We start from the raw sequence: 15,259 nt of genomic DNA on the forward strand, positions 1-15,259 counted from the left end.
GAAATATGCGAAGTCATGTCTCAAAGTTTTTCGGTTACCTTTCCACGGCGTTAGTGAAAAAATAGAAATATGCGTTCATATATTCTTTACAGCAAATGCTTAAATTTTCAGTGCATTATTACTTAGTGTTATCATACGTAGCAAGAGTACCAGTCACTGTCATTACCTATGCGTAACGCTTTCCTCCGTAGTGTTTATCCCTCATGACTGCACAGATCCATTCCTTCCAAAAAGTAAATGGTGAAAACTTGGGTTCCCAAGTGCCCACGTAAATCTAAGAAAGGGGATAATGGCGACGCTTTTCCGCCGAAGTAGTGCACCCCTGTTAAGACTCGTCAAAAAGCCTTACAAGCGTGCCTGTCGTGTCTTTCTCCCGCACAGGTACCTGGAGCTGCAGTCAAGTGGACGAAAAGACGAGATCCGACTCCACTACACCACGCACGACCGCAGCGTTCGAGTCGAGAGTTTCCCCTTCCGGCTGGCGGACAATGCGTGGCATAAGGTAATTCTACCGCCCACTCCCCCTCGTTTCCCGTGGTGCATATTAAACATTTCAAAGGATGATTCAATCTTTGTTGGCTCAGCTTTTTGGAATATCGTCACTTGCTTGACTTAAACCAATCGCACTTTATGGCATTCCAAAGTAATGCTGGCAGCATTTCTTATTGCTGAATTGCTTCCTTATCATATGAGACTACGTAAGGAATACCTTGATAACTAACAGTTCGTGGCTTCCAGCTGGATAAGCTCATCAATTCATGGAGAAATTAAAAAAAATTACATCCTTGGAAATTATAATGGGGTAATTATGACGACGTCAGAGAGCCATAGTTTCCCACAAAACGTTTATATACCCCAACCGATTAAGTAAACTGTGAAGGAATTTCTTAGTCACCATTACTCCCATTATCACTTCAAAAGATGCGCTTGTCTGATTGCCTCAAGTTTCCTCAATAAAGAATAGCAAAAGGAAAGTTGTGGGAAAAAACATGGAAAACAAGTCCCAAGAAGATATTTGGGATGAATTTTGTATAATTTAGTGTTTTCAGAAGACTACTATCTAGATATATTAAATGATGAATGAATTTATCATGCTTATTTCCCCTCTTATGCTCTCTTTTTTGGAAAATGACTATCCAAAATTGCTAATTTAATGGAATTCAATCGGTGCAAAAATATTTATGTGTATAATACCAGAAATTATAAATATTTAAATTTATATCGCACTCCCTGATTATTATCAGGTAATTCCAATGAAACACGCAGGTCTCCATCTTGCATTTCAAGTCCATTTCCGTGAAGCAGTTTTAGAGCACAATGTGGTCACCTCCGCGCATTACATAGAGTCGAATACAGCTTTTAAGGTTGAGGAAACATCCTGGTCCTAACATTTCTGGAATTCCCTCCAATAGCGTGCATTATGTATTTCCTCAAAATTTTCTTGAGAGGCGAGGGATTTTTTTCCACGAATCACTCTTTGCGCATGCATAATGAATGGAGGGGGATTTTAAATACCGAATATCTTTGTCCATAAGTGCTCAATTGGAAAGCTAAATAGCTTCCCGGTTTGTGATTTTCATTTACTAATTCTCTGGCATACTGTTTTCATGATTAATTGCTGAAATTGAGACCATTTTTATTATTTGCTGACGAAATCGTGTGAGAGTCCTTAATTATTGATTGCAATCACCACTACCATGTCAGTCGTCTGGATCGATGTTGGAACCAACTATCTCAAGGTGAAGTGCATTTAGAAAGTTATCTCTTCGCCTACATGTTCGATTCTTTCACTTTTAGGTTGTGACTATTGTTGTTGCGAGGTAAAAGTTTTATTTATTTTTTTCATTCAAAAACTAAAATTTTTTTCTGAAAACGCATTTGTCTATTTGAAAGTTTTTAATTGATATGAACCCGTTGAGATGCCTTGAAATTAAATTCATTACTTTTAAATGAGAATACTTATGTACTCAAAGATTTAAAATAGGGAATAAGCTAATCAAATATCCCAGCTAATCCAGGAATCAGAGTGTTATAATACGTCATATTTCTTAACATGTCTGATGAAAAATTTCATTTTCGAAGATAAGCACGGTTTACATTTCTATTTTAAGAACCCAGATGATATTCCTCTTTTTTGTGACTCTCCGCAGGTAGCTGTTTCCGTGAGCGGGCCTCAAGTGGACCTTCTAGTCGACTGTCACCGTCTTTACCGGAGGCTGATCCGGCCGCCCGACCGCAACTTCACTGCCGAAGCGGCCGCCCCCGTGCCCACCACCGCTTCCCCCTCCTCCTCCTCCTCCACCCCCTCTCCCGATTCGTCCACCCCGTCGCCACCCCCGCAGCTCTCGCTATGGCTGGGCCAACGCAACGACAAGCACTCACTTTTCAAGGTTCGTCATCGCAATGCATCCCCATCCTAATAATGCATAATTCCCCCGACCTGTGTGGATCAAGCTCCCACCATCCGAATTGCCAAGATATCTCACAAATTAGGGTCAATAAACTACTGCCGTATACATTTATGTACCTATCAATGGCTACTTAAATTTATAAATAAAGATAGTGATACCAAAATTAGTATCGTTACAGAGCCTTCTCTTTGGATTGCGATCCACCTGCTTAAAAGATAGAGGATAAGCACGCGGTATCTTCAATTTATTACTAATAGGCTTTTTTGTTTCTCTTACGTGTAAGATTTATTCTTTCTGGGCTTCCTGCTGCCGTATATATTTGCTCCCTACGCTATACCTTGGATTTTTTTATATATACCATGTTTAAGTATTGCTGAAAAAGGCTATCCAAAAATAAGAGGAATCCAAACCAGTTATTTTTATCAGAATTATCATGAAAATTCCATTTTCTTTATCACAAATTTTAACCCCAGTGTATACTTCAATTCCTTGTGTAAAAGTTTGTAACACCTAATTTTGAGTGGTTTGTTTTGGTTTTGGTGTGACGTAATTCAAGCAATAATATGCAGCAGAGGTGGAGTGAGGTAATTGTTGTGATTGTTGATGGTGCGGGGGGAAGTGAAAAGAGAGGAGTCGGATTGTGATAGTTATGGCGGACGTGTTTTCCCTTGCTCCCGAGTTTGTATCATTTAAAGTTTAATAAAATATTTGTAAGTGACGTGAAAAAAAGAGTAATTAAATGAAACGTTACAAGTTGGATTCAATTAAATTAAATTTAGGGCATATCGACGATTAGGCGATATCTCCTGTTTTTGAGTTGCCTATTAGTAGCTGGTAAGTTGTATTCTTTAATTAGTTTTATTCTTTTCAATCTCAAAAATCAATTTTGATCATGATACCTGGTGCTGAAATTCACTAAGTTTCGTTCTCTGGTACTACTCTTCTTCGGTTGCGTAGTCAGTTTGCATTTTTTATTTCTCCGAGGGAGGTTTGTATAATGGATATTGGGCGATAGTTTCTATGTTGTCGGCTAGATGTGCTTTAGAATAAGTATTCACATGGCTGCGTCAGCTCCCCATTTAAATAATACTAATATCCGTTTTTGTTACTTGAACTACGAATTGAAATGTATTTTCATCTACATTTTTTTCAACAGTAAAGAGTTTTGAATCAAAACTATCTTCGGAAATTAGTTTTTCGTCATTCATCTCTTATTCCATAGCAAAAATATTATACGCTCAACAAAATTCGGCAACTTTTCGTTTAAGATATTCGTCTTCATCGTGGTCATTTTTCAATTCTTTTCGTAGCACTGTATTTGAACGATACGACCAGTTTCATCGCGTTGTGGCATCTTCAGGTATATTGGTAGTTTAAGATCCAAATAAAATCTTCAATGGTCATTATTTGAATTGCTCGTTCGTATCGAAGTTTGAATAACGAATCTGCCACAAGACGTCTCAAAATGGAGGAACCAGTCGTATAGTTAAATAAAATATTTTGAGAAGTGCTAAACTGTGATAATGTATGTCAAAATATACACTCTATTCGTATTCTCAGATAGGAATTAGTGTTCGCTAGAGAATCGTTCATGAGAACTATATTGCGCAATTTTACGTTTTGGTGCCCAAAGCGTTAAATCACTAATAACTTCCCAAAATATTTCGAAAGAACTAAATAGATGTCACTCGATATCCTGCTACTTTCTGGAAAGCAAAAAATTGCTATTCCTTAAACGTCTCCAAACGAAATCTTTAATTTTACCATTGTGTTTTAGACAAAGATGGCATAATTTGGATATCTTAGTACTTGGAAATTATAACAAACAAACAATTCCGCACATGCATAGTTTATCACTGAACTAATAGTCGTATCTTTACTTCATCAGCCATCATTGTTGGTTGATCAGGCAACTAATGCCATTTTGAGATGCATTATATTATTTATGTCTTCTTGTGGCATGTTGTATTGTATGTAAATAACTTTATATATTGACAAAATTTATTAAATACAATGATAAAAAATATTAAACTGAAATTGTGAAACTTTCGGCCAGGAACAAAATCTTTTAAAAAATTTCATGATGATAAAAAGCATCTAGAAATATTCTCGTGATTGAAATTACGTTTTATCCTTTTTCTCGGGTCTACGGCGATAGCAGAATCAAAAGCAGACCTGAGGAAAATGATGAAGCAGGAGATCCTTATCATTGTACTAATGATGGTCGTCAATGATGGGAGGGAGTGAGACCTTTGATTTTGACGCGGTTTCTGACTTACGGGCATCCATACAGAAGAGGCGACTCGGTTATTAGTTCAGTAAGGTAGGCATAGGTTTTCTATCTTTAATCTTTTCGTTAATTATGATGGTTTTTTTCTTATTGAATGTTTAAAATTAGCAGGAAGAGTGCGGCCTCTATTACTTACATGTGGTAGCATTCTAGTAATAATTGAGACAGCTGTAGTAATTTTCCACACTTTTTTTCAATCTCGCTCGACCGGTTTCAATGCTTACGCATCATTCTCAAGAGCTGTCTCTGAGACTCTCCGGTTAAGTAAGATTAAAAAAGCTTGGAAAATTACTAAAGCTGTCTCAATTATTACTATCTATGGACTTCCACAAAGTCAACTAGTCGAAAATCAGTCTGATTGGTAGCATTCTGTCATTTGGAGGTCATTAACCCCATTCCAAAAAGTTATTTTACGTCTTCTTTGTATTGTTCCGTATGGAAAGTAAGTCACCTTAGCATTGCGGGTTTAAGAAAAAAAGTAGCTTATCGATCGAGCTTACCGTAAAATTAACTTTGATGAAGATGAACATTGTCGACCTCTGAAAAAAAAAGTAATCAGCTAAAATATTAAATTTTGAATGCTTCTCCTGGTGGTGTATTCATAACGTGAAATTATATCGTATCATTTCTTAATTGTCCAAAATTTTTATCTCAGGTTCAAAGTTAGCTTTCTTCGATTAAATATTGCGAGTTAAAGATGATCTAGTCGAATATAACCGTGGTATTTTTTATTAATGGGCGTGATTACTTCTAAAATCTTGCAAGGCTTTTTCATAGATTTTTTCTCCGTTTGCTATAAGTCCGGAATATGTGAAAATAACTTTTCATCAAATAAAAGCGCTCAACGGCGGAAATTAAATCGTAAGTCGTTTCCGCTACTTCGAAATTTTTATTTTCGAAATGGAATATTGTTTGGTCGACCCTGAACCTGATGCTGAATTTCGGTATCAGTGCTTTTTCTCTTTGACTATTTGATTTTAAGGATAATATGAGTGGGTTAATTTCCAATACCTTTACTCCCCTCAATTCTATTGTGGATGTGAAAATATACATAATAACTGAAAATTTGGCTGTTTTTATGTTAAACTCGGGGGCGAGAATTATCGCGAAAGCTCTGAAAATCTTAAATCTTTCGGCCAGCCTGGAGAATATATCATTAATGGGCAATCTGCAAATTCGATGAATTTTGAAACTCTGTAAAATTAATTAAGGCTAATCTTATGGGGAAATACAAATTGAAGTTATAGTACAAATCTAATCATAAACTGATTCCTGAAACTGATTCCATGAAATGATTGATATCCTCTAGGCTCTTACTAATATTGACTTTTACTGCGTCAGAACGCTTCAAAAGTGAGACATTGCGGAGTAGAACGCGAAATTAGTTCTCGCTACTCAAATGTGAATGTGGACGCACTTTAATAATGTGCTTTAAGGGTTGTACTGGTCTTTTCTCTACCTGTCTTCAAATACTTAAAAATCCACCTTCGTCAAGATTTTTTCATTGGAAGGGAATTATAAAACCTGCTTGTACTGAGTATTGTGAGCTTATCTAACACATTTAATTTTGGCACTTTTTTTCCTATTGTGCCATTTAATATTATTTTTAACTGTTTATTTTTATGGAAATGATTGTAGATCCAATGTACTTAGAAATCCACTCTCATAATTGGACTAGCCAATAAAACATTGCTCATTCGGTAAAATCTGCGAAAATATTATTTAAAAAATAGCTTTCTACGAGTAGTATGCACTATCTCATTGTCGTTGTATCACTACTCTGAACGTCTAGTGAAATAGCTGTGCATTGAAAATTTAATGTAAACAATTCGTCTTTGTAGCCTCTCCATTTGTTTTATCTCATAGACTTTCGGTAAAAGATTGCGCCCGCTACAGAAGCAATAAGAAATGTAGAGTATAAAGGAGGGGAATTTGAAGTATGGGCTATATATATGCACATGTAGAGTGAGAAACTAAATGTCTTTGACTGGCAGTAGATGAAATAATTTGAGATAAGCATAGTTTGATAATTTTGATGATAATACGTGAATTATTTTCTCTTTACGAGAGAGTCAACTCAGCATTGTAATAACTTCCAAGCCCTAAGGGCACCCGCGCACTGGCAACTTTTACAAATCAACTATTTAGTTGCTTTGAGGGAGTCCCAATTGGCAGTTGCGGCAACTAAAAAGTCACGGGGCCACAGTCAATGCCATGTGTTTCATTTGAACTTCCACAAAGCAACTAAATAGTTGCTTTGTAAAAGTTGCCAGTGCGCGGGTGCCCTAAATATCATTACCGCACCGTGCACGTTCATTCCGGTTGTATTGTTAACTAAATGGGCATATTTGCTGATCGCTGTATTTTCCCGTCCTTGGTTAGTGACATTATCAACTGGTTTTAATTAATATTTGCCAAATCATTGCATGTAGGAGATTGCCTAATTTACGACAGGCAACATGATTAAGATGAAAAGGAAGCACTGAAATCAAATTAAGCGGAGAATTTATTCCATTTTCACCGACACTCAATGGCTCGTATATGCGAAATTTTCTAATGGTTGGTGGGAAGCAGTGAGATGGAAAAAAGCCCTTCCGATTCCATTTACTTCACACTCTAGTCAAAACCCTTGCATGCAAATAGAATGAACGATTCTATTTTCTTTAAATTTATTTCAATATTGAGTCACATTTGTTCGGCTTGGCCAGATCTCCAGTTCCTTCAATATTGCTGAAAGAATTGCGAGTAAAGGGAAATATTAGCTCGATGGCTTTGAAATGTTCATTCATAATTTTATCGCTACAAGCATGGCAAAAAGGGAATGTGTATGACATATGTTCATCATGCTACTAAGTCTCATAGAATAGACAACTTTCTCACGAATCCAAAAATATAAGCCAAAACTCTCCTAGTATTCCACAAACATCATAAAATGCTACTTAAAATTTCTGGAATATCACTAAAGTCACGTGACCTCAAACGCCCTCTGAGGTCATCGCAAGATGCACCATTCACTTCGCTGGAATTGTAGCTTGGAGATTAGAGCCTTGATTACAAGATATCGAAATAAAAATCATTGTCGTGCTTTTTAGTAGTTCCTATGAGAACAAATTGACTTAAGAGGGATTTAAGAAGGCACAATACGACAGTTTACTTTCGGTGGACTCCCTTATGGCTGCTGATTTCCTGTAAAACACTGATTGCTTCGTAACTACCGCGATGCGTGGAATAGAAGCAAGCAGGTAAATAATTATGCGATTAATAAAAATTAGATTACGAACGTTTTTAAATATTTATAAATGCCCGTTAAGATTTGATAGATCCATTATTAGCTGTAAATCTATCTATGTATTTACTTAGTAACCTAGCATGCGGAACTTTTTAGTTTGCGGATAGTTTTCCCCAATCGGCCGGAGTTGAGATCCAAATTATAAAAAAGTATTTTATAGACAGAAATCAGTGTCCAGTGCTACTTACGCTGTATTTATTCGAGTTCCTGTTTTTGAACCGAAACCCACTCCAAAAAAGAGTCGAAATTTTAGGTTACGCGTTGACATGCAGCAAACGTTATGGGCATCACAGTAACAAATATTAGTTTACCTTGCCAAAAGCATCATATTCCTTATTTTTCCCCGTGGTTTAATCGTAATCAGTATTTCTCGTGAATAGCCACCTTCCTTTATATTTAGTCCTACAATGGGTAGACTGTTAATTTCATCTCTAGGGTTGTTTACAAAGTAAAATGAGGGATACATGCTAAATTTGGTGGCCGTCCGAGAAAAACTGGAGATTCGATAAAACTCTACGGTAACCCTGATTCAAGAGTGTACTTACGTTGAGAAATATTCTGTGGACAATGTAGAGAAAGTATTTAACTCCATTCTGTTGGTCATCAACCACTTTCTTCTCTTAATTTTGTGCTTTGGGGCACAAGCAAAAACCTTCTCCGGCGAGGAAATAGAGGTACTTGAGTGACGGTGCACTTTACGTAATTTATATGGTGTTCCCACGTTTTCCTATTGAATATCCATGCTACAATACTCTAATTCCATTATGTGAAGAGTGTAACGTAGATCACAATCCTCAATCAACTTATTTTCATGTAATCTTTCCAAATATCCCCAAAAATCCCTTTCTTTGTTTCAACCCAACGCCTTGGCAACTCAACGCCTTGGCGACCCAACATATTCACAAGCTGCAGTTTGACGTTAAAACAGCAAATTATTTTCTCCAAATTTGCGTTTGAGCCCCTGAATAGACCGATTTTCTATCCACTTCCTCAGCAGTGGATACCGTGCCGTGACGTCACGCTCCGACGACGTCGTGTTTTCAAGCGGCCGATGAAGATTAATTTTAGAAGACTCATAAATCAGCTAAAAAACATTAATCCGCGAAATTTTTGGCTAGTACATTTGAGGTATGAACCTTCCTATTCTAGTACTTTTAAAAAATTGTGCATGTTCCCCAATGTGGATTCTATCGTGGCATTTACAGCATAAAATAAATAATTATTATTTTTTTTTCTTTTTTCTCTTCTTATCTTGACCTTGTTTAATATATATTATAACATCCAGGAAATATTATAACATAAAATAAATAATAAAAATGCATATTTTATTAGTTTTACATTTTAACCTATTGTTAGCTCCTTACCGCAGTTCGTCGTTTTTTCTGAAAATCGCTAAAAGTATCTATAAGGGAAAAATATTGCCTCAAATGTTAAGGGCTATCTTTCCTTTCATGGTTTACCCTAAATTAATTTTGCTGCGCGGGATAAATTAATCTTAGAGACGGTAGGAATCGGCGAATTTTTCTGCTAATAAAATTTTGAAATATATTTTTCAAGATAGCAATGGGTACTATTATTTAAGACAAGCCAGCGACGCGACGTACCTTACGATGAATCGCAAGGGCACATTAAGTGCGAAAATCGACCGTGAAAAAAATCATTCGCCCTGACGAGGAGCCGAAACCGAATCTATCGAATTCGCACGCGCGCATCCGGCGCAAGTAATTCATTTGCCGTGAAAGCCTCAGATATTTCATGACCGAGATTTTCTTCACGGTCACAACTATCCCCAATAGGTCCTTAGTACACTCGTTGAGTCCGCGATGATTTTGCGCGTTTTCCTCCTTTTCTCTAAGACAAAGACTGCTGTGTTTGATGTCGTGTTTAGTAGTGTTTTTCCTTTTTTCTCTGTCCTGCCCGGGCGCAGGGGGCACTGGAGGAGGTTCGCCTCGTGGCTGGACCGCACGGATACCTCTCCCAGTGCCCTGGACTAGACGCAGGCTGCCCCACTTGCGGCGAGTTCTCCTTCCTCAGATCCACGGTGGACGCGCTCCGTCGACACCTGCGCGAGCTCACGGAGCGGCTGGCCGCGGCTGAGTCGCGCGTCTCACGCCTCGAAGGCTGCGACTGCCACAAATCCTGTCGCGGCGACAATGGAACTGTCCACGCGGACGGCGCAACGTGGCAGCGGGGCTGCGACCTCTGCGCCTGCACGGTGAGTACCTTGGTATTGATAATTAACCCTTTTAGTGCCAGCCTATTTCGCCCAATATGCTGAAGAAGCCTAATATGCATTTTTAGAAATTATTTTTTTTTTATTTGCTCCCAAAACTTACGGGTATGTTAAGGCATTACAGATACTAAAAAGTAGTTACCGAAGCTGCATGAAAAATAAAAAAGTAAATGGCGTGAGTGTAAAAAAAACCCGGCCGATGGATCGGGCCCCTGGCACTAAAGGGTTGAAATAAATTTGTTGAGACCGTATCCCATAAGGGGGCTCTAATCATCGGGGTTCGACGATCGTGAGCTATTCTTATGCTTGGAAGGGACATACCACAAAAAATGTATTTTAAGGACTTTTTTTGCCGATTAATAGACCTGGTGAACCTTATCTTGGGTCTCTAATGAGTCCTTTTCAATCTTCTTACAGCATGGCGAGGTACAATGTCGCCCTGTACAGTGCCCGGCTGTGGCGTGTAAGAATCCAGTCTACGACCCAAACGACTGCTGCCCCAGCTGCCTCAGTAAGTCTCCCGGTCTATACTATGAGCCGCTAATGCCCTAATGACGAGAAATTAATGATAATTTACACAAATCCATGCCGAAATCTATTTGAAATACCGTTTTTGACTAGATTTATTCTTAAAAAAGCGTGTGAGTAGATGCTTTTCCAGCTGAATACGGTGTTCATACTTGTTAATACAGTAATTTTTAAGCTGCATTTTAGTTTTAGCCACGGCGTTCACTAAATTAAATAATAATAATTAATAAATAATTAATAATAATGATTCATAATATTAATATTGTTAATAAATCTTATTTGTTTTCCGTAATTGTGCTATTCTAATTGAGTGCAATTCCCGTAGAACTGCTTAAGTCTAAACTGATTATTTTAAGTTAGTTCTTTTATTCTCCAATGTTACTTAATTATTGTAATCAAGAGATGCAGCGAAATAGTTTGTGGTTTTTTTTTTTGTTATATGTACATACCAACGAATATTTTATGAAGTTATTATTGATAATGGCATTTAACCACTCAGGGACTTTGGGATCTGCATCTTAAGAATTTTACTTCTGGTTTCAAATAAATTGCTGATCCCATGGATAACTGGTATTCTGATACTAATATATTGATTTTTCCCGAGAAACCTTAATGCTTGGCAATTAAATTTTCGAATTCGCAGATATGATAATGGTGCTCATGCATATTATCCTCTTATTTTATAAAATTCGCCTTGTTGAAGAATGTTAACGTAATTGGGGATCCGTGGCTGGAAAACTTGATTCTAATTTCTCGAAACATAACTTCACCCTGTTTGTTCTCTGTCTTTACTTTCCACTACGGTAGAAATTTTGAATGACCTTTGTAATGACCCCCTTAAATTTAAAAACGGTTTATTAATTATGTTGGTTCAAAAATGTCGTGACTGAACTACAATAGCCTCAAAATTAAGGAGTCCCACGAGTCTTATTTTCACCATACATTTTTGTGGAAAGTTATATTAATTTATAATTTTAAAAATTGAAATCGTCATTAAAAGTATTGGCATCATATATTTTTAAACGTCTTTTTATAATATATTAGGTAAGCCACTTGATATACGGGGTAAAAAGTTTGCTTCTAAGCATTGGTCACCATTTTAATTAGAAATGTACGCATTTTACGAGTCGTGTATGTTATATGCCACGTAATCACAAAATTCATTTTATTTTTTTTTTTATTTTTTCTTCTTGATTGGATTACTATTTTTTGTCCAAATTAATCTCAATTTTAACGTAAATAAATTAAGGTAAAGTTGGTCTTCAAAATGGTAAAGAAAATTTGTCTCCATCAGACAATCAATGCCGTTATTTTTTGTTTCCCGTATGATTAATTTTAATTTTATACTTTTAATTTTTCTGGAGTATTTCTCTCTCCCACTGTGTTGTTTGATTTGGTATTTCAAGTATCTCATGTTCACTTTTTGTTTTGTCTTACAATGTTTACGTTGGCTACAAATCCTTTTTAGTTAAAGTATTTGGGCAGTTATGATTTTTTAGTCTATTCTTCTAGGAGTCAAAAATATAACTGACACTTTCTAGACGTTGCCATCTCCTAGACAAAATGTCTTTAATACAGGCAGTAAGTTAGAAATAAAATTAGAAACCAGTGCAATTTAATTGATAGCTGTATAACAAAAAGCTTTTGTTTAAATTACATCACAGCAATGTTTTAGTGATGTCAAAATGGAAAGAAGTTAAAAAGAATACTTCACCCTAGAAAATTTCAAAGAATTATAAGTTTCCAGATTGGTGATTACGTAGTTATGGTAGAGCGGCGAAAACCCCTTTATATTTAAATTCCTCATTGAAGGCTCATTGGACTCTCCTCGGAGTAACATTTCACCATTCAGCCATGATGGCGATGGATAACGCGCACACTCGCAGATAAAGGACGTAGCAAGCGAGGGGGTTCAAATCCCCCGGAAATATTTGGAAGATAGCGACCAATTCCCAAAAAGTTATTTTTCAGTTTTCCTGTAAAGCTTGCTCTGGGAGTAACTTTGATCTCCCGTATCTACCGACTTGCTAACCTGGAAACTTGTGTTTCTTTGGAAGTTTCTAGGGTGTATTTTTTACGATTTCTTTCCATTTTGACGTCAAAGCTACGTTATTTCGATGAAATTTTGATATAAAAAATATTTACTTTTTTACGGCCTTCAATGATATGGCAGTGGTTTATGATTTGAGTACAAACATCCTGCTTGTATACTCAAAATATTTTGTAATGGAAGTGGCTGCGTTATGGAAATATTGACTAAATTTAAGACGCCTGAATGAGTAGTGACAAAATGTTAGAATGTTCAAATAATGTTTCTTAACCTCTTCTAATCCAGAGCTGCTTCTGGTAGAAACTAAATTTCAACATCTCTCATTATAAAAAAGTGAAACTTTTCTACTCAATCATAATTATTGTGAAAGTTACATATTTCTCCATTAAACTTTACTGCACTAAAGAAAAGATAGTTTAAATCTTTCCTGAATAGAGCTGAAAATATATACATTTTTGGTGTTACTTAGAAGCAATATTGGGTTATAATGGGTTAACAAATCCGTGATTCTCGATCTTTCTCTGCTGTGGACTCAACGAGGAAATTCTCTGTCTTTTCTCTCTCTCCCCCTTTTCCGACTCCCCTGTTGCTTCCTTTTCCCTTTCACTCTTCCCATCCTCTTCAATTGATTTTCACACCCTCCTCGACCCTTATTGTCCCTTCCGCCCCTCATTCACAAATCCACCGCTCTTAAACTCTCTCTCTCTCTCTTATCTTCCAACTTCCGTCCCGGTTCACGCGCCGGCCCTCGCACCACCCTGTGTGCCCCAAAACCTAACTCTGCGTCCTTCCGTCGCTTACCCTCTTTGTGTGCTTCCAAAATTTATTTGTCCTTCCCTTCCTGCCTGGAACCGTTCATACATCTTCACCGCTCGTAAACGCAAAATTGTTTCTTCATTTCCTCTCCTTAATCTCTTTTCTCTTGCGTTCCATTTCTCCAATACGCTCCTCCTGGCTCAATCGCTTTCCTTTTTTCTGTAATGCATTCCCACTCTTCTCCGATTCCGTTGTCGTAACCTTCGCTTTTCACCCCTGTTACCCGTTTCTATTACGATCTAACTCTTACTTTCGATTTCCTCTGTCTGACATTCCTGCTTATCCATCTTTTTCTTCTTTGACCCTTTATATACTCTTACCCTCATTTCGATTTTTTTCTCTCGATCTCCCAAATCCTCTCCTCCAATATGTTCCTCCCGACTCCATCAACTTTCTTATTTCTGACATACATTCCCTTTCTCTTTTCCTTTCCCGTAACCTTCACCTTTGTGATACTCCTCTTTATCCTTTTTTACTCATTCCTTAATACCCTTGCCCTCACTTTGATTTTCTTCTCTCAAATCTCCTCTATATAAATCTATCTTTCCTTCTTCGGTCCTTCTTCTGACCCGACTTCCTTCCTCGATTTCCTCTTCCTGATATTCCTCCTTATCCTTCTTTTCCTCTGATTTCTTTATACTAATACCCTAACTCCGATTTTCCTCTCTGAACCTCCTCAAAATATATATGTCCTCTCCCCACTCCTTTGGCCATTCCCCCTCTCTCCTTCTCTACTCCCCCTCCCCCGTCCCTCCTCACCTCTCGCCCCATTGGTTTGAATAGAGCAGTGCTACCTGCGGGGCGTCCTCTATGACCACGGCGAAATGGTGAACTTGCGGCAGTGCGTCGAGTGTGAGTGTCGGGACGGCTCCATGCACTGCAAGAGGATCGACCCGGAGACCATGTGCCCGCCGCTGACGTGCGCCCCCCGAGACCAGTTCACCGTGCCGGGCGAGTGCTGCAAGTTTTGTCCAGGTAAAGCCATCGAAGCGAGGACGACACCGCCCGCCCACTAAAGACATCATCATCAACTTCCATTCCGACGACACGATACAATCCAACCATCCGTCCAACGATAGAAATGCACGAAAAGATCAACGCATTCCGAACGCCAGCATATAAGGGAAACGTGAGCGCGGTTTCAATTCTCACTCTCTGTCTCTCCTTGTCATTCCTTGCTAACCCCCTCTTCTCGTTTGCACTCACTTCATGTGTGTGTCCCATATATGCATGCGTGTATGTATTCAAGGTATGTCATATTGTGGCCTGTGTCTTGTCTTCTGGGGATTGGCGTCATAGGGTTGTATACCAGTGATAGACTGCCTGCAGTTAACAGGAGAAGAAAAAAATGAAAGGTTCGTCGGGCATCGAATTTAAGGTCATTATACCAAAAAGAACTCATTATATCTCAAGTAAATTTTATTCAACCGACCCAGATTTCAGCAAGGTATTGTCATATTCAAGGTGTGTTGATCACTGTGGTAATAATTTGCGAGAGCCGTTCATTTTGTAATATTAGAAGCCATTCATTTTCAAAAATGTCCCCAGAAATCTTAAAACTTTTACTTGACTATGCGGATGAGCAACTTCATTTTGAAAGTGTAGTCTGCCATCATCTTCAGGGTGAAACTTCGACATACCA

The 15,259-nt window shown here is 37.8% G+C and overlaps 1 protein-coding gene across 4 annotated transcripts in view; it reads left to right on the forward strand.

Annotated features, from left to right (window-relative positions):
• Positions 1-15,259, forward strand: part of LOC124162936 (protein kinase C-binding protein NELL1-like) — a 181,474-nt gene that overhangs the window by 136,102 nt on the left and 30,113 nt on the right. For all 4 annotated transcript variants that reach the window (XM_046539688.1, XM_046539689.1, XM_046539690.1 and 1 more), the window contains exons 4-8: positions 382-502; positions 2,151-2,390; positions 9,918-10,205; positions 10,641-10,734; positions 14,401-14,592. In XM_046539688.1, the coding sequence (XP_046395644.1) occupies positions 382-502; positions 2,151-2,390; positions 9,918-10,205; positions 10,641-10,734; positions 14,401-14,592 (935 nt within the window). The remainder of the gene's footprint in view (positions 1-381; positions 503-2,150; positions 2,391-9,917; positions 10,206-10,640; positions 10,735-14,400; positions 14,593-15,259) is intronic.

Source organism: Ischnura elegans, chromosome 7 (assembly GCF_921293095.1).
Source record: "Ischnura elegans chromosome 7, ioIscEleg1.1, whole genome shotgun sequence".
Classification (NCBI taxonomy): domain Eukaryota; kingdom Metazoa; phylum Arthropoda; class Insecta; order Odonata; family Coenagrionidae; genus Ischnura; species Ischnura elegans.